The following is a 20919-nucleotide window of genomic DNA, read 5'->3' as shown; positions in this document are numbered from 1 at the left end:
TCATGGTATTGAACTTCCCCTTCACCAAAACCTTATATATTGGCTTTCCCCCACTGCTGCTTTGGAGCAGTCTCTCAGAGCCATCTGAGATACTGCCTCCCGGGTTACAGTCCTCATTTTGCCCCAAATAAAACTTAACTTACAACTCTCAAGTTGTACATCTTTTTTTAAGTTGACACTTACGGTGACCATGAAGGGACCCAGAGTGGACTTCCTTCCTTTGACTGGACTTCATGAGGAACCAGAGCTTTGGTACCAGCAGCAGCCCCATGTGCCCATCTGCCTCCTAGGGGAGTGCAGACAAATTTGGGTAAGTCTCTCCTGGTTCTTGAATCTCTCGTATGGTTGAGATTCTGAGTTTTATTTGGCAGTGGAGCAGGTTACCTGCCCCCTCCTATTAGGAAAGATACTGGGGGGGCCCAGGTGAAACATCCGGGGCATACCCACTCATGGTCTAGACACGGAGTGGGGCTCGGTTGAAAGATACTGAGAAATTCCCACCTAGTCAAAAGATCCTTTGGTGGGCGGCTGACTGAAAGATAACAGGAGAATTGCCCGCCCAGTGGAAAGGTACTGGGTAGGGAGGGCTTGATTGGAAAAAAATCAAGGAATACCCAAGGCTCAGCTGAAAGATGCTGAGGTCACTCCATTGTAAGGGACTGACAAATTCAGCTTAACATGAGAAACAGAATCTCTCAACAGAAACAAAGGGGTGTCAGAAAGTCAGCCTCTGACTAACACTCGAGCCAGATTCATGTACAACACATACAGAGCTCACACTTGCAAGTACTTAGTTAATCGGAGAAATTATACTAAAAGAGATCTCAATCTAAAATGGCCAAATTTGGGTTCTTTTAATTTATAAAAAGGACTTTTGGATAAATACCAGTTTCTGAACTGAGTAAGGATTCTAATAGAAAACCTGATGGCTTCACAAAGGTTAACAAAAGGACTGAATGAACTGGTGAATATGCGTATAACTTTTATGGTTTCTATATGAAAAATTCCTGATTTGAATCTGTGAATTCCAGGTGTAAGAAAAAAAACCTTCCACTCAAACTAATTATGACAGTAATTTGGTAAAATTACATTTTATAAACAAATTGAAACATTTATCTTTTCTCTCTATCTGAACCCTCCAGAGATCAGAAGCTCTTAGTTTCCAGTAATTTTATCAGATAAGTTAGGAAGGTTGTCTCAATAACAGGTAGAGAACTCAAGGAATTTTGGAAACCTTGAGAGGGGAGGAATTTACTTAGTTCTATTAGGCAAAATCTGTGATAAGCCTTTGGCATGACTTTCCTAGGCCCGAAAGGTTTTATTTTAAAAGTTCAGTCTGAGACTATAAAAGTCTCAGCAAAGCAAAAAAGTCTATGATCAATTCAGTTCAGTTCAGTTCAGTCGCTCAGTCATGTCCGACTCTTTGCGACCCCATGAATCGCAGCACACCAGGCCTCCCTGTCCATCACCAACTCCCGGAGTTTACCCAAACTCATGTCCATCGAGTCGGTGATGCCATCCAGCCACCTCATCCTCTGTCAGCCCCTTCTCCTCCTGCCCCCAATCCCTCACAGCATCAGGGTCTTTTCCAATGAGTCAACTCTTGGCATGAGGTGGCCAAAGTACTGGAGTTTCAGCTTCAGCATCAGTCCTTCCAATGAACACCCAGGACTGATCTCCTTTAGGATGGACTGGTTGGATCTCCTTGCAGTCCAAGGGACTTTCAAGACTCTTCTCCAACACCACACACAGTTCAAAAGCATCAATTTTTCGGCGCTCAGCTTCCTTCACAGTCCAACTCTCACATCCATACATGACCACTGGGAAAACCATAGCCTTAACCAGACGAACCTTTGTTGACAAAGTAATGTCTCTGCTTTTTAATATGCTATCTAGGTTGGCCATAACTTTCCTTCCAAGGAGTAGGCATCTTTTAATTTCATGGCTGCAATCACCATCTGCAGTGATTTTGGAGCCCCCCCTCAAAAATAAAGTCTGCCACTGCTTCCACTGTTTCCCCATCTATTTCCCATGAAGTGATGGGACCAGATGCCATGATCTTAGTTTTCTGAATGTTGAGCTTTAAGCCAACTTCTTCACTCTCCTCTTTCACTTTCATCAAGAGGCTTTTTAGTTTCTCTTCACTTTCTGCCATAAGAGTGGTGTCATCTGCATATCTGAGGTTATTGATATTTCTCCCAGCAATCTTGATTCCAGCTTGTGCTTCATCCAGTCTAGCGTTTCTCATGATGTACTCTGCATATAAGTTAAATAAGCAGGGTGACAATATACAGCCTTGACATACTCCTTTTCCTATTTGAAACCAGTCTGTTGTTCCATGCCCAGTTCTAATTGTTGCTTCCTGACCTGCATATAGGTTTCTCAAGAGGCAGGTCAGGTGGTCTGGTATTCCCATATCTTTCAGAATTTTCCACAGTGTATTGTGATCCACACAGTCGAAGGCTTTGGCATAGTCAATAAAGCAGAAATAGATGTTTTTCTGGAACTCACTTGCTTTTTCGATGATCCAGCAGATGTAGGCAATATGATCTCTGGTTTCTCTGCCTTTTCTAAAACCAGCTTGAACATCTGGAAGTTCACAGTTCACGTATTGCTGAAGCCTGACTTGGAGAATTTTGAGCATTACTTTACTAGCGTGTGAGATGAGTGCAACTGTGCAGTAGTTTGAGCATTCTTTGGGATTGCCTTTCCTTGGGATTGGAATGAAAACTGACCTTTTCCAGTCCTGTGGCCACTGCTGAGTTTTCCAAATTTGCTGGCATATTGAGTGCAGCACTTTCACAGCATCATCTTTCAGGATTTGAATTAGCTCAATTAGAATTCCATCACCTCCACTAGCTTTGTTCATAGTGATGCTTTCTAAGGCCAACCTGACTTCACATTCCAGGATGTCTGGCTCTAGGTGAGTGATCATACCATTGTGATTATCTGGGTCGTGAAGATCTTTTTTGTACAATTCTTCTGTGTATTCTTGCCACCTCTTCTTAATATCTTCTGCTTCTGTTAGGTCCATGATTTTTCTGTCCTTTATCGAACCCATCTTTACATGAAATGTTCCCTTGGTATCTCTAATTTTCTTGAAGAGATCTTTAGTCTTTCCCATTCTGTTGTTTTCCTCTATTTCTTTGCATTGATCTCTGAGGAAGGCTTTCTTATCTCTCCTTGCTATTCTTTGGAACTGCATTCAAATGGGAATATCTTTCCTTTTCTCCTTTGCTTTTCACTTCACTTCTTTTCACAGCTATTTGTAAGGCCTCCTCAGACAACCATTTTGCCTTTTTGCATTTCTTCTCCATGGGGATGGTCTTGCTCCCTGTCTCCTGTACTATGTCACGAACCTCCATCCATAGCTCATCAGGCACTCTGTCTATCAGATCTCAGATCTAGTCCCTTAAATCTATTTCTCACTTCCACTGTATAATCATAAGGGATTTGATTTAGGTCATACCTGAATGGTCTAGTGGTTTTCCCTACTTTCTTCAGTTTAAGTCTGAATTTGGCAATAAGGAGTTCATGATCTGAGCCACAGTCAGTTCCCAGTCTTGTTTTTGCTGACTGTATAGAGCTTCTACATCTTTGGCTGCAAAGAATATAATCAATCTGATTTCAGTGTTGACCATCTGGTGATGTCCATGTGTAGAGTCTTCTCTTGTGTTGTTGGAAGAGGGTGTTTGCTATGACCAATGTGTTCTCTTGGCAAAACTCTATTAGCCTTTGCCCTGGTTCATTCTGTACTCCAAGGCCAAATTTCCCTGTTACTCCAGGTGTTTCTTGACTTCCTACTTTTGCATTCCAGTCCCCTATAATGAAAAGGACATCTTTTTGGGGTGTTAGTTCTAAAAGGTCTTGTAGGTCTTCATAGAACCATTCAACCTCAGTTTCTTCAGCATTACTGGTTGGGGCATAGGCTTGGATTACTGTGATACTGAATGGTTTGTCTTGGAAATGAACAGAGATCATTCTTTTGTTGACCATGATGGCTACTCCATTTCTTCTAAGGGATTCCTGCCCACGGTAGTAGATATAATGGTCTTCTGAGTTAAATTCACCCATTCCAGTTCATTTTAGTTTGCTGATTTCTAAAATGTCGACATTCACTCTTACCATCTCCTTTTGACCACTTCCAATTTGCCTTGATTCATGGACCTAACATTCAAGGTTCCTATGCAATATTGCTCTTTACAGCATCGGACCCTGCTTCTATCACCAGTCATATCCACAACTGGGTATTGTGTTTGCTTTGGCTCCATCCCTTCATTCTTTCTGGAGTTATTTCTCCACTGATCTCCAGTAACATATTGGGCACCTACCGACCTGGGGAGTTCGTCTTTCAGTATCCTATCATTTTGCCTTTTCATACTGTTCATGGGGTTCTCAAGGCAAGAATACTGAAGTGGTTTGCCATTCCCTTCTCCAGTGGACCACATTCTGTCAGACCTCTCCACCATGACCCGTCCGTCTTTGGTGGCCCCACACGGCATGGCTTAGTTTCATTGAGTTAGAGAAGGCTGTGGTCCTGTGATCAGATTGGCTGGTTTTCTGTGATTATGGTTTCAGAGTGTCTGCCCTCTGATGCTCTGTCACAACACCTACCATCTTACTTGGGTTTCTCTTACCTTGGATGTGGGGTATCTCTTCACGGCTGCTCCAGCAAAGTGCAGCTGCTGCTCCTTACCTTGGACGAGGAGTATCTCCTCACGGCTGCCCCTCCTGACCTTGAACTTGGAGTAGCTCCTCTCGGCCCTTCTGTGCCTGAGCAGCTGCCGCTCCTTGGAAGTGGGGTTGCTCCTCTCAGCCACCACCCCTGACCTCGGGCATGGGGTAGCTCCTCTCGGCTGTGGTTATGTAAATCACCAGGTCAAGTTTCTCGAGACCAGACCTACATTACAAACAGGTCTTAATTAGGTTATATTTGGTAAAGATGATGGTGAATTTAGAAAGAGATGTTTTGATGAATGTTAAATCCCAGTTTGTTAATGCAGGTCTGTATCTACTAAGACTTATTTCCTGGATAATTCTTTGCTGTTAGGGTATATTAATATAAAATTTAATTGAATTATTAAAGGACATTCTAGGGTTGTTTCTGAAGCTTATTGCAGTAATCTCTCTTTGGATGTAGATAAGATGCCTTACACATGACCTTCAATCAAGACTGGAAGAAGACATAATTTAAGCAACTGTCTCCAACCTGGATGGAAGGACCTTTCCATCAGGTACTCTTAACTAGCTCATGCCCAGTGAAATTGACTCTCAGTTAACTTCCACTTCCAAAGGCCCCTAAGTTGGACTAGTCCATAGAGAGGCCTGCTGACCTCAAACTCACCTTAAAACAATGCTCAAACAGAGGAAACTCCACTACACTAGGATGAGAAGATGATGACATCAGAAGTACACAGCTTGCCCAAAATGCTAATCCGACTTTTATGATCATTTATGATGTTTTCTTGATTCCTTGTACCTATGCCTATCAATCACATGTTTTCTATCATGGACATGATTCTATGCTAGTTTAAAACTCAATCTAATTGTTGGGTTGTGACCAATTACCTGTGCCTATTACTTCTGGGTTACCTTGGTAGATTTCTCTTCTTTAGGGCTCTGACTGGATACCCCCTAGGAAATTTCTTTTAGATGAGTGTTTAGCCCGTTCTATCTATTCATAATAATTCTAGATGGGATCCTCTCACCTAGCCAATTAAAAATACCCACTCTGAGACTGGCCATAGATTTAAGTTTTCTCTTAGGGTCAATTAAACTCAATCGGAATGATGAGCTAAGTCTCAATAAAAAATTAACTTCTCATCTATTAAAAGGAAAACTCCTACAATTATGTGGAGGATCTACATGGTTAACACCAGGCTATGGTCATTTAAGTTTATAGGCTCCTCAATGTTGGGAATGGTTAAATCATACTAAAAATGATCAACCTGGTAATTATGGGCCAAGGCTGGATGCTTTATAAACTATGCCTATTATTACCCTTAGAGAGAGTGATTTGTACGGAACTCAGTGGATTTGTGGCATTAATTTATGGCCTTGACCTCTACAGGGATGATATGAAAGTGTAGCTTGAATTTAAGGTCATACATGTTAACAAATTACAGGTAACCCCAACCAATCTACCATTGGTATGATCCCAATGGGTCAAAGATCTGTATTCTACTGGTATGACAATTTAGCAGCTTGTGTGTGTGTGTGTGTGTGCCTTCAATGGGGTTGGAGGATGTAATTGACCATATCTAAGCCTTGACAAGGCTGTGATCCGTGTGATCAGATTGGCTAGTTTTCTGTGATTATTTTCATCCCAATGAAAATTGGAACAGTTTTCATTTCAATCCCAAAGAAAGGCAATCCCAAAGAATGCTCAAACTACTGCACAGTTGCACTCATCTCACACGCTAGTAAAAGTAATGCTCAAAATTCTCCAAGTCAGGCTTCAGCAATACGTGAACCGTGAACTTCTAGATGTTCAAGCTGGTTTTAGAAAAGGCAAAGGAACCAGAGATCATATTGCTAACATCCACTGGATCATCAAAAAAGCAAGTGAGTTCCAGAAAAACATCGATTTCTGCTTTATTGACTATGCCAAAGCCTTCGACTGTGTGGATCACAATACACTGTGGAAAATTCTGAAAGAGATGGGAATACCAGACCACCTGACCTGCCTCTTGAGAAACCTATATGCAGGTCAGGAAGCAACAGTTAGAACTGGGCATGGAACAACAGACTGGTTTCAAATAGGAAAAGGAGTACGTCAAGGCTGTATATTGTCACCCTGCTTATTTAACTTACATGCAGAGTACATCATGAGAAACGCTGGGCTGGATGAAGCACAAGCTGGAACCATGATTGCTGGGAGAAATATCAATAACCTCAGATATGCAGATGACACCACTCTTATGGCAAAAAGTGAAGAGGAATTAAAAAGCCTCTTGGTGAAAGTGAAAGAGGAGAGTGAAAAAGTTGGCTTAAAGCTCAACATTCAGAAAACTAAGATCATGGCATCTGGTCCCATCACTTCATGGGAAATAGATGAGGAAACTGGGGAAACAGTGTCAGACTTTATTTTTTTTTTTGGTGCAAAATCACTGCAGATGATGATTGCAGCCATGAAATTAAAAGACGCCTACTCCTTGGAAGGAAAGTTATGGCCAACCTAGATAGCATATTAAAAAGCAGAGACATTACTTTGCCAACAAAGGTCTGTCTAGTCAAGGCTATGGTTTTTCCAGTGGTCATGTATGGATGTGAGAGTTGGACTGTGAAGAAAGCTGAGCACTGAAGAATTGACGCTTTTGAACTGTGGTGTTAGAGAAGACTCTTGAGAGTCCCTTGGACTGCAAGGATATACAACCAGTCCATCCTAAAGGAGATCAGTCCTGAGTGTTCATTGGAAAGACTGATGCTGAAGCGGAAACTCCAATACTTTGGCCACCTCATGCGAAGAGTTGACTCATTGGAAAAGACCCTGATGCTGGGAGGGTTTGGGGGCAGGAGGAGAAGGGGCCGACAGAGGATGAGATGGCTGGATGGCATCACCGACTCGATGGACATGAGTTTGAGTAAACTCTGGGAGTTGGTGATGGACAGGGAGGCCTGGTGTGCTGCGATTTATGAGGTTGCAAAGAGTCAGACATGACTGAGCAACTGAACTGAACTGAAGCCATGACAACTTTCATAAGCTTTAAATGATAGTAACCAGGCTATTAGCCTATTGAATTCTGAGGTCTCTATGATGAGAAAGGTAGTGCTACACAAGTGCTAGACCCTTGACACCTTACAGTATCTCAGAGAGATATCTGTGCTATAACTGAAACTAAATGCTGTATTTTTGTACCTGATAAATCTTTTAATGTAACACATTTGAACCACATGAAAAATCAGATTTCTGCTCTACATGATCCATTCCCTAGTCTTGACGATCTTAAAAAAAAAAAAAAACTGGTGTGGGAGGCTCATGACTATTTACTTTTAATTCCACTAATGTTATTGATTATACCATTTGTATTTTGCTTGTTTCACAAGATTATTATCTCTTGTATTACCAAGTATATGACTGAGCCTTCAACGGAAATGATGACTAGACTTGAAGCAGTTGACCAAATGTACAGTTCGATATATGATCAATGATTGTAATAGTGTAACTCTAGGTATGAAAAGATGCAATAAGAGGGAATACTTTTTTGGACCGTAACTAGAAGACAGGTGTCTAGAGATATTTGACAATTAAGACCTAGTCCAGTAACAGCACAGAGTGTCTTATCAACAAAAACCTTCTTCAGAACTGGGTATGAGCCTTCCCAGCAATATGACAAAGTGGTTATGAAATGCCCCCCAAAGTATGGTCGGATTTATGACCACAAGGGGACTGTGCCAACTATAAATTGACACTTACCAAGAGCATTGCCAATGACTGAACAACAAGGCATTTGCCATCTGCTTCTACGGAGATTGAACCCGTGCTGCTATAGCTGCTGACCTTCAACAACCCCTGCAGGAGTTCAGGGTGGAGTGAGGCACTCTGTGCTCCAGGGAATCTGGTGGGACAGGACTTTTAGCTAGTTGGATGTTTTTAGGAGCAGATTTTATCATCTCAATCCTTGCATCTCCTCATATCTAGAGAAGCACTAAATCCCTTCATGGTGACATCAGGCCCTCATGACTAACAAAAAGCCTTTTGTAAATTGAGTGCTTCATGGTATTGAACTCCTCCTTCACCAAAACCTTATATATTGACTTTCCCCCACTGCTGCTTTGGATCACCTCTCAGAGCCATCTGAGATGCTGCCTCACAGGCTGCAGTCCTCATTTTGCCCCAAATAAAACCTAACTCACAACTCTCAAGTTGTACATCTTTTTTTAGTCAACAGCAGGTACCTCTACAAAAAAAAACACAAAAACCTACCAAGAGCTGAACATCCATTCTTCAACAAACGTTTACTGAGTTCTTACTATGTGCTGCTAACACTCAGACGTTGTGTGAATACGTTGTGAATACAATGAACAAGAAAAACGCTGCCCCAGCCTTCTGGAGCTTACATGGTTAACGGGGGAGCCAGTAAAAAGTATCTAAATTTCTGATGCTAGAGAGGAAATTAAAAGAGGTAGTGAAGGTGGGGTGGCGTTTCACATGGAGCTGTCAGGAAGCCTGACCACCTGGTACATACTAGCTGTTGGTCCTTTAATTTTCACTACAACCCTTAAAGGCTGAGAGCTATCTCCCTTTTGACAAGGAAACTGACGTTGAGACGGGTAAAAGTGGCAGTCAAGTCGCAAACTCCTAACCCCCCACCCCACCCCTGCTTCCTACCAGCCCCCGTTGAGCGGCCACTTGCCACCGTCGAAGACTGGATGATGAAACTTGGGGCGAGGACTGCACCATCTCTCCGCCTATGTCCTTGCAGATGTTGGGGAAAGGGTTGTGTGGGGGAATGCACGACGCGCTTCCAGGGAGAAGCACCAAATCGCTCTAAATTCGCAGAAAGCTGCGAGGAGAGACCCGGCCAGACCCTCTCCGGGATCCCCAACCCTTCAGCCAGACAAAGAGCCCGCCCAGCCCACGGCAGAGTCAGGCCCTCGCTCCCGCCTCCAGCCCGGCCCCCAGATCAGGCCAGCGCGGCGTACTATGGGACTTGTAGTTCAATCAGTTCGCCACACCTGTTCTGAAAAACGACAAGGGAACTACAAGGCCCAGGAGCCAGCGGGCAGGCCCGGGCGGACTCGCGGGCTGTGGGTGTGTGAGCGCTGGGGGCCCGGTGCTGCGTGTGGGAGCTGGGATGCGGTTGCCGGCGCTTGAGCCGAGGAGCTGCTCTAGGCGAGCTTTCTAGCCGGACTCGACGAAGGGGTGACCAGGAGGCGACAGGCACGTTGCATGCATGCATTGGGCTCAGCCATTGCAAAACCCGGTTGTGCAGCGCTTTGGCTCTGCAGAGGCGAGGTGCAGGGTTCGAGTCGCCGGGGGATGGGCACCCGTCCCCGAAGCCAGGCTGGCACCACTCTCTGAAGGAGCCTTTGGCTGAGCTTGGGGGCGGGTGCCCGCGTGCCTGCCTTGGGCTGTGCGCGACGTGTTTGTTCTCTTTCCCTATTTGTCCCAAGGTTTCTCTCGGCGGCCGCGCGATGCAGCGAGCGGCGGCGCTGGTCCGGCGGGGCTGCTGCCCCCGGACCCTCGGCCCCTGGGGCCGTAGTCAGAGCAGCGCGGCCGCCGAGGCCTCGGCGGTGCTCAAAGTGCGGCCCGAGCGGAGCCGGCGCGAGCGCATCCTTACGCTCGAGTCCATGAACCCGCAGGTGAAGGCGGTGGAGTACGCGGTGCGGGGACCTATCGTGCTCAAGGCCGGCGAGATCGAGCTCGAGCTGCAGCGGGTGAGCGCGGGCGCCCGGGCCCGCGGGGGGCGGGAGGGCCCCGGGAGGCCAAGGGGCACTGGTGGGGGCAGGAGGGAGAGAGTAGCAGCTGTCGCCTCCTGGGGTCCAAACGCTGTACTTCCTCCAGCCGCGTGGCCAAGCTCCTTCATTCGGCCAGTCTTGACTGAAACGGGAGAATGCCCTCCCCCCAACCCTTCCCTCACTAGTGCCCGGCACCTGGCACAAAGTAAGGCCCTCAGATATGGTTCACTTGTTGAATTGAATTCATCAATTATAATTGAGCTGCCCTTAGCGCCAGGCACTGCCTGCTATGTGGCTGTCCTACTTGCGTGGAACCAAGATCCACTGGGGGGTGAGGGTGAGGACCCAACAGGCAGGAAGGAAAGAAAGGAGAATTTCAGAGATCACGTTAAGTACCAGAGGTACGATGATGGCTCGGAAGAGACTTGGGTGTTCTCCCGAAGCTTTCTCTCTCTCTCGGAACTTCTGGGTCTTTCTTCCAGTAATGATTCCCTGACAAAAGTGGTACTGCACGATTCCTTCCCTTAGGTCCCCTTTGGGACCTTGACTGACAGCCCTGTTTTGTCCTGAGGATACAGTCACCCACAGTGGGTAGCAGAGGCTTGGGCCTTTGGGGCCTTGGCAGGGTGACCCTGGGGGTTTTTTCCTCCTGGCGGCCGGCAGACTAGGATTTTGAGTTCACAGCTGTGTGTAAAGTGACCACACATCTGGTTGTGATTCCTGTCCCCCCTACAAGGAGGGTGGCTGGGGTGGATGAAAGAAACTATCAGAGTTCTAACCCTGGTGGAATTCAGGAGGCAAAGTCCAGAAGGGTAATATAAAAAATGTATACATTCCTAAGATTTATAGGAGCAGATGAAGTAGTCACCCAGCTGTTTGCTCAAGGTAGCCCTAACCTAGAAGGGGGGAAGGTTCTTTGATCTCACTCTCATAGGCACCAGAACTGAATGTCCTGGTGGTGAGTTGGTCACTTAATGGTCCTTGAATCCTCTGGAAGAAGCCATGATGGGACCATGACTGTAACTTGGGCACTTTGGGGCGTTTGATGAGCTCACGCTTGCTGAGACTTCACTGGGACACCCAGTTCTGCTGACTCAAAACAGTGAGTTGAACAAGTCAGAGTCCAGTGTCTCCCTTTGACTCCTTGCAAGGCTAAGTTTAAAGCTTGGTCCTCGAAAGCCTGGCTTGGTTGCTGTGCCTCCTTGTCCCAAAAGTGGACCACAGGCAGAAAAGAGATTTTTGCTGTTCTGCTCCTTGTTGATATCTGGCAGACTGGAGCTGGCCCTCCTTGAGACAACAGTCTCCCTGTTAAAGCTGAGATTAAATTGTTTCCGGTTGAGCACTTTACAACTGATTTCTCTGGTTCCAGAGCTGGTAGGGGTTCCAGGGATTATCTCTACCTCTTGTTAAATAGCATGGACTCCATGGAGTATGAGGATGGTTAGAAGAGAAGGGAAACAGTGTCTTTGCCTTCACAGAACTGATTGCCATGTTGTTCTCTGCGCCTGGCCTTCTCTTCCTCCAATTCTTTAAGGCTTGGAGGTTATTATTATTATTATTATTTAGCAGATAGAGAAAATGTGAGAGCATTCTAGGTGGAAGGAGGGCTGGGAGCGAAAACAAGGTTGGGAAGTTCTGGGCAAATAGGGGAGGGGTTTGGTGCTGTTTGGAGAGCACTGACTGGCAGAGGGATGTGGTAAATGAATGCAGTGGAAATAAGGAACTGGAGGCTGGTGTGCTGGGCTTAGGACTTTATAGCGCTAAGTTTGGTGTGCAGTGGGGAACTAAGAAGGTGTTCCAACAGTGTATGATTTCATCATTGAACTAGAGAAATTTCTTGGTCATTTGGGCTGGAAACACGCTGTGATGGCCCCACTGCCTTGTCCTACCCCGAATAACTTGCGACATTCTTTCTGTCCATCTACATTCTCCAGTTCAAATTCATCCCTTCTTGTTCTCTCCTCACTTCCTTGAGTCTCAGCTGCCTGACTCTTGCTGCTGGAGATAATAGCCCCAGCCAAGACAGCATAGCCTCGCTTAAATCTTTCATTCTTGAGAAACAGCCTCTCCATTTTGCTAGCTTAAGCAGGTCCTCTTCTGAGAAAGCCATGTTTTCTCAGGATTTCTCATTCTTTTTTTTTTTGGCTTAGCTTTGCACAGTTTCAGGTTTTTACTTCTGTTTTGAACTCAAATGATCGCAACTGGACTGGTGTTATTTTAAAGGGCTCGATTTGGTTAGAGATGGGATTTGTAGGGAGTTGAGTGACTTGGGGGTAAATCTCTTGTCCTCTTTGGGCTTTGGTTTCCCTAGTCTGTAAAAGAAGAGTAGTGGTCTGGTGGGCCCAGGGTTTCCCCACGCCCTGACTTCTGTGCCTCTTCGTCCATCTGAAGGCCTTATACTGCCTCATGGAATCACTTTACCAGGTGCTCTGTTAACAGTACCCGGCTGTTTGGCTGGACCCGTGGCCCTGGTTTTCGACTGTGGGGTGGCATGCCAGACAAGTCCTGTCCATCTTGCTTTGTGGCAGGAGTGGGGGAAACGCTCAGGAGAGCCTGAAGGAGGAGGGGCACTTGGCTAAGAGCGTGTGAAAGGGGCCATTCTCTGCCAGCCTGGTCTATGTGCTTTCAGGGAGGCCCTGTTTCTCCCCGACAGCAGCTCCAAGGGGGAGTACCTATCAGCTTTTCAGATCCTGGTGTTCCCTGGGAGCAGCACTTAAAAATAAACTCCCTGTAGTAGGAGTTTTGAAAAGATCTGTCAGTTCCTCCTCAACCTACTTCTTTTTCCCTCGTTTTATTGGAGGAGGGAAGGAGGTTGATATAAGTGGAGACAGAAATGGCTTTTGTTTGTAAAAAGTACACAGTGTCAGGGCAAAACACTCATGAAGGGAAACACTGACTATGTTAAAATCAATGAGTGCTGCACCTAGAAACAGATGAAAATGGAGAATGCTGGAGCACCTGCTGATAGTTAGCTAAGAACTAAGAATGGAAACTCTGGATGTGCAAGGCACAAGCAGTAAAATCTCATAGGCCATTTTCTTTAGAGCTTAGACGCTAGTTTAAAATAAGAGAAATTTGTAACACAGGCTTCCGTTTGGATGAACCCTCCACCCACCCACCCTGCCCAAGTCACCAGGGACCTGCATCCTTGCCTTTATGTGCTGTGGGCCTCATGTCGTTCAGAGCACCTTGGCCTCAATTACTCCTCTGTAAAGTAGGGCCAATTTATTTCCACTGAAGACTAGTTGGAGCTGTTTAGTGATGATGGTTTGAATAGCTAGAACCCTATCAGAATTCTGGCTGTCTGGGGAGAAATAACTGCACCAGAGACTTTCCTCTTTTAGGTCAAAAGATTATGTTAGTTTATATGAATATAAGCAGTTTTTCTAAAATAACTTTATGAGAAAGCAAAGGCTAGTTTTGCTCTTTTTTTTTTTGGCTTGTGCTACATGGTTTGCAGGATCTTAGTTCCCAATCCGGGACTGAACTCATGCCCTCAGCAGTGAATGCGTGGAGTCCCAACCACTGCACCACCGGGGAATTTCCCAATCAGAACTCTTAAGGGTCTTGTTTTCAAGCTAACGAGAGTTGCTTGGGGGAGAGGGGCCGAGGGTCCCTCTTTCCTGGCCTTCCTTCTGAGTCTCTGGGTCTAGGAATGCGCTCTATGGGGTTGGCGCTCTCCTGCCTGGAACTTAGGCTTGCTGCCTTGAATTATCCTGTTTGGAGCTCATTCACCTTTCATCCCTGCTCTGCCCTGCAAATCTCCGCTTCTACAGTTGACCCTCTCACAGACCCCCGCAGTTCAGGAGCCTCTTGTCCAGCCTTCCCTTCTTTCATGGTTAGAAAATTCAGCCCCTGGAGTTCCCACCTCCTCTTAATCTCAGGCCTGTGTAGGTTTGGCTCAGTTTTGCTTCCAGGTTTGCTTATCACAATGGTTGGGGCCAGACCCTGTGCTAAGTCTGTTTCTTCTGCTATGCAGCGCAGCTGTTTTTAGGGACCCTGGAGACTAGTCGGGTTTGTCTCTGAGACTTCCTTCTGGAGCTCTCTGGGGGGTCTTCAGGCCTGCCCCAGTGCTGCTCACTGGTCCTGAATCAGCCAGCGCTCTGAAGGTGGTGGCCTCTCTGGTGGTGCCCATTTCTGTCACAGAGCATGATTCATAAGTGTTCATGAATGAAACAGAGGTTCTCTGGGGAATAAACATCCTACCAAGCCTTCCCACTGGCATGTCACATGAAATGACAGGAGCCACCCCTACCTTGAGGAAAATGCCTGTGCCTGTTAGAATTGTCCATTGTTCTAATGCTGCACCTGTGAACTGGAAAGGACAGTGATAACGATGATAAAGAGTTGTCATTGTCCTTCCTTTATCCTACTTCCCAGTAACACCCCCTGAAATATGCCATCTCCAGAGCCTGGGGGCCTGCTCCCTGAGCCTTCCTGAATAGTGGGAAGGGAGCCCCCCTGCGATGGATCTCAGTGCCCCCCGGTGAGGCAGCTCTGGGCAGATGAGTTAGACACGTGGGCTCTAGGATGCTAGGAATTGGAACTAAGAAGCTACGTGCTGACCTGGCAGGCTCCTGTGGGCAGGGCTGAGGTGAGGTCTCCACTGGGTGTGCTTGCCAGACATGGATGAGTCACTGTGGGCAGAAGTCTGCCCCTGGCTCCTTGGTATTTCCCAACCCACATAGAACTCAAGTGCATAGATACAGGAGTCTCCTTTGTATAGTGACCCTTGGCTGGGCAGCCTGGTCCCCTGTCCATTCAGAGGAGGCAGTTTCCCACCCACTAGCTCATCCATCATAGCAAAGTATCTGGAGCCTGTGGGTACCCAGACCCAAGAAAGGAGGTGCTCCATACTCCCAGGCTGCTTGTTGGCGTTCCCCGAGTTTATTGAGCAGTGCAGGGTGGGTGGGGGGGCGGGGGGACACAGGAAAGGAACATCCAGGGATCTGTTCCAGGCATTATTTTCTCCCTCCATGGGGCTGGCCCAGGGCCCAGCTGTGTGCTGTATGTCCTGCCCTCGGGGACAGATTTACTCCCCACTGAAGAGTGGGCTGTGCCCACACCATGGAAATCACCTGAGTTCAGCTGGCCAGGCCTCGGGGGCCATGGACCCTTAGCAGAGGGTCCCGCGCCAGGAGCCTAGGCCAGTGTGGGTGGGTGAGTCCTGTCCTTTGCACAGTGGCCTGGGTTGCTCAGCCTGTGGGCTGAGCCCTGAGGCCACACACCCCACAGCCTGTCCCCAGGGTGTCTGTCTTCACCCCTGCCCCAGTCCTGGCCCGTAGGCGGTCTTATCCCCTTCCTTGCCCCCCACCCCCACCCCAAGATGTCTTTCCATATTGGCCAGCTATGAAGAACTTGGTAAAAAGGGAAGAAGAGAATTCTACCCCCTCCACCCCAAACAGAACTTTTCGACTCATCAGGCCCGGTTTATGGAAGTCCAGGGCTGCCTCCAGGCTTCCCTGGTGCTCAGAGGGTAAAGAATCTGCCTGCAATGTGGGAGATGTGGGTTCAATCCCTGGATTGGGACGATCTCCTGGAGGAGGGCATGGCAACCCACTCCAGTATTGCCTCGAGAATCCCCATGGACAGAGGAGCCTGGTAAGCTACAGTCCATAGGGTTGCAAAGGGTTGGACACGACTGAGCGACTAAGCACAGGGCTGTTTCTGGGGCGCCCTCAGCCCCTTGTGCCTCCTGGCTCCTAAGGCAGCCAGAGAATTTCCATATGGGAGGGGCTTAGGGCTGGCAAATGAGAGTCAAGAAAACTTGTTTGGCAGCTGCTTTCATTCCTTAAGCCCACTGGTCTTTACTTAAGGTGTATATTACTGAGTTTAAAAAGGGAAAGTTTTCTAAAGTTGCTTTTATTCACACATTGTGTGAAACGGAGAAGACAAGTATCAAAATCATAGAATTGTACCTTTAAAACTTGTATTTAGGATGCCTTTGGGAACAGGGCAGCTGGAGATGGGAAGGTGGCCATTCCGCGCAGGCCACCCCTTGCCCCACCACCTTCTTCTCCCGCGGTGACCCTTGCAATCTTGCTCCTGGTCCAGCTTTGTAACATGATGATATTTGTATTCTGCCAAGTGCTTTCATACTGTTTGTCTCAGATAATCCTTTCAGCTGCTCTGGGAGGTTCTTGAACCTTCTGTTGATTCTCTCTTGTAGTGGCTAATTCTGGATTTATCAGGGAACTGGGTGGAGTTCCCACATTTCCAGACCCCCACAGTTTTCCATCTGAACCACATTTTCTCCTTTGCAGCAGCCAGGGTGTCCTGTAGTCACTGCTCAGTGATATTGTTGCTACGGTTTCCGAGTTCCTTCTCTCTCTGCCATCTCTGCTCCGTGCTAAACACATTGCTCAGTCAGTGGCCTCACTTTTGCTCTTCAACCAGACATTTTTATCCCTGATGCTTTTTTTTTTTTTCAATATGAAGCTCAGTCCACATTCTTCATTTTGCAAAGACAGAGTTGCAAGAGAACAGCCCCCGAGAGGTCCCTGCGGATCGGCGTCTTCTGGCAGGAAGGCCGGCTGCAGTGTCCCCTCAGTCACTTAAGGGTGGAGGTGGAGCTGGCAGCTGCGGGACCCTCTCCCTGATGCTTCCTGCAGCTGACCCCATCCCTCCTTCCCACTACATTTGCCCCGGGGTCAGCGTGGACCTACAGCTGCCTCAGGGTTCCCTGGCAGCCCAGGGAAGTTCTTCTAGCCTTCCCAGAAAGTGGGTAACCTTTTGAAGCCTTAATTTCCCAATCTATAAAATGGGATTAACACAAGTCCTTCCTCATGGGGGTGGTTGTGAAGGTCAAATGGGACCAAGCATATCAAGCGCTTGGCACCTGGCAAGGCTCAAAATAGGGCTACTTACTAATATCCTGTTGACCATTGCTTGGCTTCTGAAATCTAGGGTCTGAGAATCCCTAGGTAACCACTTATTGCGTTCTTTCTACTCAGGGTATCAAAAAACCATTCACTGAGGTCATCCGTGCCAACATCGGGGATGCCCAAGCCATGGGCCAGCAGCCAATCACCTTCCTCCGACAGGTGAGCTGGCCCTCAGGAACCGAGGCCACTGGGAGAGCAGGGAGCCAACCCGACAGCCAAGCCCATTAAATTACCTCTGCCTCCTTGCCTGTCCAGCCCCTCAAGACCCAGCAGGCCCTAGAATCCCACAGGGAGATGCCACTGAAGTAGAAACCCCCTCCAGCGCCTGACGTCCCCTCTGGTTCTCTCCAGCAGGCTCCTCCTCTTCCTTCCAAGGCTGTCTAAAATCCCTAAGCCCATTTTGAGGTAACTGTAATATACAAGACTCCCAGGTGAATGGTCCTGGATGTTGAATTCGGACCCGGGTTGGTGAGGGCATCAGAGAGTAGAAGGGAGACATGAAGGCTGGGAGGTGGTGTGTGGGAGTCTAGATATGGTTTCCCAAGTGAGAATCCCCAGGTTTGAGTGTTGGCTCTGTTGCTGATCAGCTGGGTGGCTTTGGGCAAGTGGAAGTCTCCAGAGCACTGCCACAGAGGACTTCTGGGGGCCTCCGTGAGATGATGAACATGAAGGCCTTTGAGGCACATTTCCATGTTTCAGTTTGAGTGCCAACTGCAAGGATGCTGCAGGGGACCAGCTTGTGAGATTGGTGGGCTTGTGGGAAAAGAAAAGGTGAGAGAGTGCCATAGCGTCTGCTAGATGGAGGCTAGAGACCAGCTGTGCGGAAAGCGTTTTCCTAGAGAAGAAATGGGGCCCATTCTGGAGCAAAAGGTGGTCTCTGTGTGGTTAAGGTTCGTAGGCTGAGGCAGGCAGGAAAGCTGAGTGCTGCACGCCCCCGGTCTTCCTTTCCTGCCAGTATTTCCTGCTGCAGGAGCTGGCACACAGGAGCGGCAAACTTTGCCCCGCTCTCTGGATGGCAGGTGTTGGGGGCCCCAGGGCCTCAGCCTACAGCCCCTCAGGAAATTCACACAGGGTGTAGGGGAGAAGAACTGGGGCTGGCGATGACCTCAGAAACGTCCACTGAAGTCAGCATTGCTGCTGACTCAGGAGTGTGCCGGCTGCCTATGAGTGTCAGAGGCCTCAAGCTGGGCCCATGATGAGGAAGTGGATCAGACCAGACAGAGTGGTTCTGCCCAGGAGGTGGAGGTGGGAGGAGATTAGAGCATCCTGCTTGTCCTGAAAGCTCGTTCTGGAAGCACGGAGCTTAGGAGAGGAGAGGCCCAAAGTGGCCTCGCTCTGCACCGGCTCTCCACACGTGCCTGGGGCTCTGGGTGTGAACAGGCTCCTGTTGCCTCAGCCTTTTCTGACTGGTGGGCACACTCCCAGATCCAGCCCTGTTGCTGGCCACAGCAGACCCAGCCTCTGCCACCTGGTGCTGGCTTCCCCCAGCCTTCATAAGCGCCCCAGAGCAGGAGGGCAAGCCAGGTCACCGCCCATTGCACACATTTATTCGAGGCAAAGCCAGGCTCCAAGAAGCCTGAGCCCGCCCGAAGCCCCCAGCTGGTGTCAGAGCTGTGAGCCCCAGCCCATCTCGTTGCTCCTGGCACTGCTCCTAAGCTTCCAGCTTAGACTTGCCTGCTGAGCAGGGGTTTACTGACACTTTTGCAAACATTTCCTTGCGTAATCCTCTTAATTTGTGAGGTTAGAGTGATTTTCTCTGTTACAGAGGTGAAAAAGCTGACTCGGTTTTCACTTCTGGCCAGGAAAGGGGGTGATGGTGTGGAGGGGTAGGGGTGGGGCTTGGGGGGCGCTCAAGCCGTAAGGAGGGGGTCTCTGCAGTCCTGTCAGCTGGGGTGCACCTGCCTGCTCAGTCCCAGCTTCCTGCTCTGGAACCCCGGGTTCTATGGCTTTGGCTATGTGAGCTGCTGGCCTTTATGGAGGAGGTGGGCCGAGTAGCAGCCTCGTTTTGTTCCCTGGCTCCTCTGGTGGCCCACCCTTGGCCCGAGCCCAGGTCATCAGGGACCCTGCCTCTCACCGTCTCCCTTCCGCTGCAGAGCGTCCACTGTCCTCCTCCCCACCTGTCCCCAGACCCTCCCCACAGGCGGGGGCCCTCGTGGAGAGTCCTGCGGGGACACTGTCCCTCAGAGGCATCCTTTGCGCCCCTCTGGGGTGGGAGGTGCGGGGAGCCCAGCCCATGCCACTGTTCCCCCAGGTGATGGCATTGTGCACCTACCCGAACCTGTTGGACAGCCCCAGCTTCCCAGAAGATGCAAAGAAACGAGCCCGGCGGATCCTACAGGCTTGCGGCGGGAACAGCCTGGGTGAGGCCCCGACTTGCCAGGTCCCGGCGGGCATGAGAAGAATGTGTGTTCTCAGCATGGGCCTGGCCCCGGCCCCTGATGGAGGGTTATGTGTTGAGCGAGTGTGTGAATGTGTGTGAGGTGGCCGACAGGCTGAGTCAAGGAAAAATACTCTCCTTGTCCGTGTTCTGTGAGCCTCGTGTTTGCCAAGCTGATGGGGTCAGTGCTGGCTCTTGGTGGATTGGGGGCACTTCAGGCGCGAGAGTCTGCATTTAGCTGGATTTGGGGTTTACAGGGGGAGCCGGCTGTAACGCTGAGCCCACTGCACCCTCAGAGCAGAAGGCTGAGCTTGAGCCGGGAAGCCAGAAGGAGCTACATTGCCCAGTTGGTCCGGCTTCTCACTCTGCTGTGGCCAGCCGTGGGGTGCCTGTGGCCCCCTTTGGTGGCTTCCTGGCTGTGAAGGTGGCCCCCCCTTAGCCACCACGTGTGTGGTGTGTTCCTGACACCGGGCGTGCGCTCCTTTGTGTCCGGAGCCCACGCCCGGCCCCGGGGAGCTCTGAGGGGGGAGGCCCTGTGACGTGAAGGCGTCTTCTCTCCCTCCCCTGCTGAGGTGGATTTCCAGCCTCTGGGCCGCTGGCTCTTTGCTGTCATCTCGTATTCTCTTTCCTGTTTATTTGTGCCTCATTCCTCTGCCCGGCGGAATACATAGGGAATGCGGCTCCCCTTGTTCAGAGGAGAAGTCGTTGCCCATAGGGCTTTTTAGGAAGCTTGCCTGAATGTTCCAAAACATGGGGCAGGGATTCCTGTGGCTCGTTCAGCAGGGTATCAGCTGCCCTTGGCCTCTCGGTCACCCCCCCGCCTTTCCCCTCCCCCTTTCTGCTCTGTCCCTTTATGGACATCACTAGGCTTAACCTTCCTGGCTGTGATCACCCCACTAGCCCTCCATCCAAGCCTGTGTCCTTCACGCTGTCCCTCTCAGGAAGGGGCCAGCTGCCCTTTGCTTCCCTGCCAGTCAGCCTGGGTGGGGTGTGGGCCAGCACCTTGTGAGGCAAGGCCTAAACCACAGGCTGGCAGAGGTCAGCGCAGCAGCTCAGAAGCCCGGCCTCCAGGCTCTTTCCCTCTGTACCCTCTGCCCAGCCCAGAGGACAAAGGCGCTTCTCAAAGATCCGGGCCATGGGCCTGAGGCTCCAGGAAGCGCAACCCAGGGCTGGGGGGAGGGGTTGCTGTCTGCGTGCATGTTTGGGGAACTGGGAAGGGATCTTGTTCTAGGGACAGGCCTCATCAACAAGTTTTTT

General features: G+C 49.1%; 1 protein-coding gene and 1 long non-coding RNA gene across 3 annotated transcripts in view; one reads left to right on the top strand and one right to left on the bottom strand.

Annotated features, from left to right (window-relative positions):
• Positions 1 to 9620, bottom strand: part of LOC139029928 (uncharacterized) — a 40929-nt gene extending 31309 nt beyond the window's left edge. The window contains exons 1-3 of one of the 2 annotated variants that reach the window (XR_011482248.1): positions 9332 to 9620; positions 4638 to 4900; positions 184 to 286 (exon numbers count right to left, since the gene is read on the bottom strand). This is a non-coding gene — a long non-coding RNA (uncharacterized lncRNA). Of the gene's footprint in view, positions 1 to 183; positions 4901 to 9331 lie in introns of both variants that reach the window. The other variant, XR_011482247.1, reaches the window with a different exon arrangement.
• Positions 9621 to 9755: 135 nt separating this feature from the next.
• GPT2 (glutamic--pyruvic transaminase 2) overlaps positions 9756 to 20919 on the top strand; it is a 34239-nt gene continuing 23075 nt past the window's right edge. Inside the window, exons 1-4 of the mRNA XM_020899797.2 lie at positions 9756 to 9883; positions 10117 to 10380; positions 17355 to 17444; positions 19537 to 19645. Coding sequence (XP_020755456.1) covers positions 10138 to 10380; positions 17355 to 17444; positions 19537 to 19645 — 442 coding nt within the window. The 5' untranslated portion in view covers positions 9756 to 9883; positions 10117 to 10137. The remainder of the gene's footprint in view (positions 9884 to 10116; positions 10381 to 17354; positions 17445 to 19536; positions 19646 to 20919) is intronic.

This window comes from Odocoileus virginianus, chromosome 20 (genome assembly GCF_023699985.2).
Source record: "Odocoileus virginianus isolate 20LAN1187 ecotype Illinois chromosome 20, Ovbor_1.2, whole genome shotgun sequence".
Taxonomy (NCBI): Eukaryota; Metazoa; Chordata; class Mammalia; order Artiodactyla; family Cervidae; genus Odocoileus; species Odocoileus virginianus.
The sequence above is the reverse complement of the archived record's forward strand: the minus strand, read 5'-3'. Positions and strand labels throughout refer to the sequence as shown.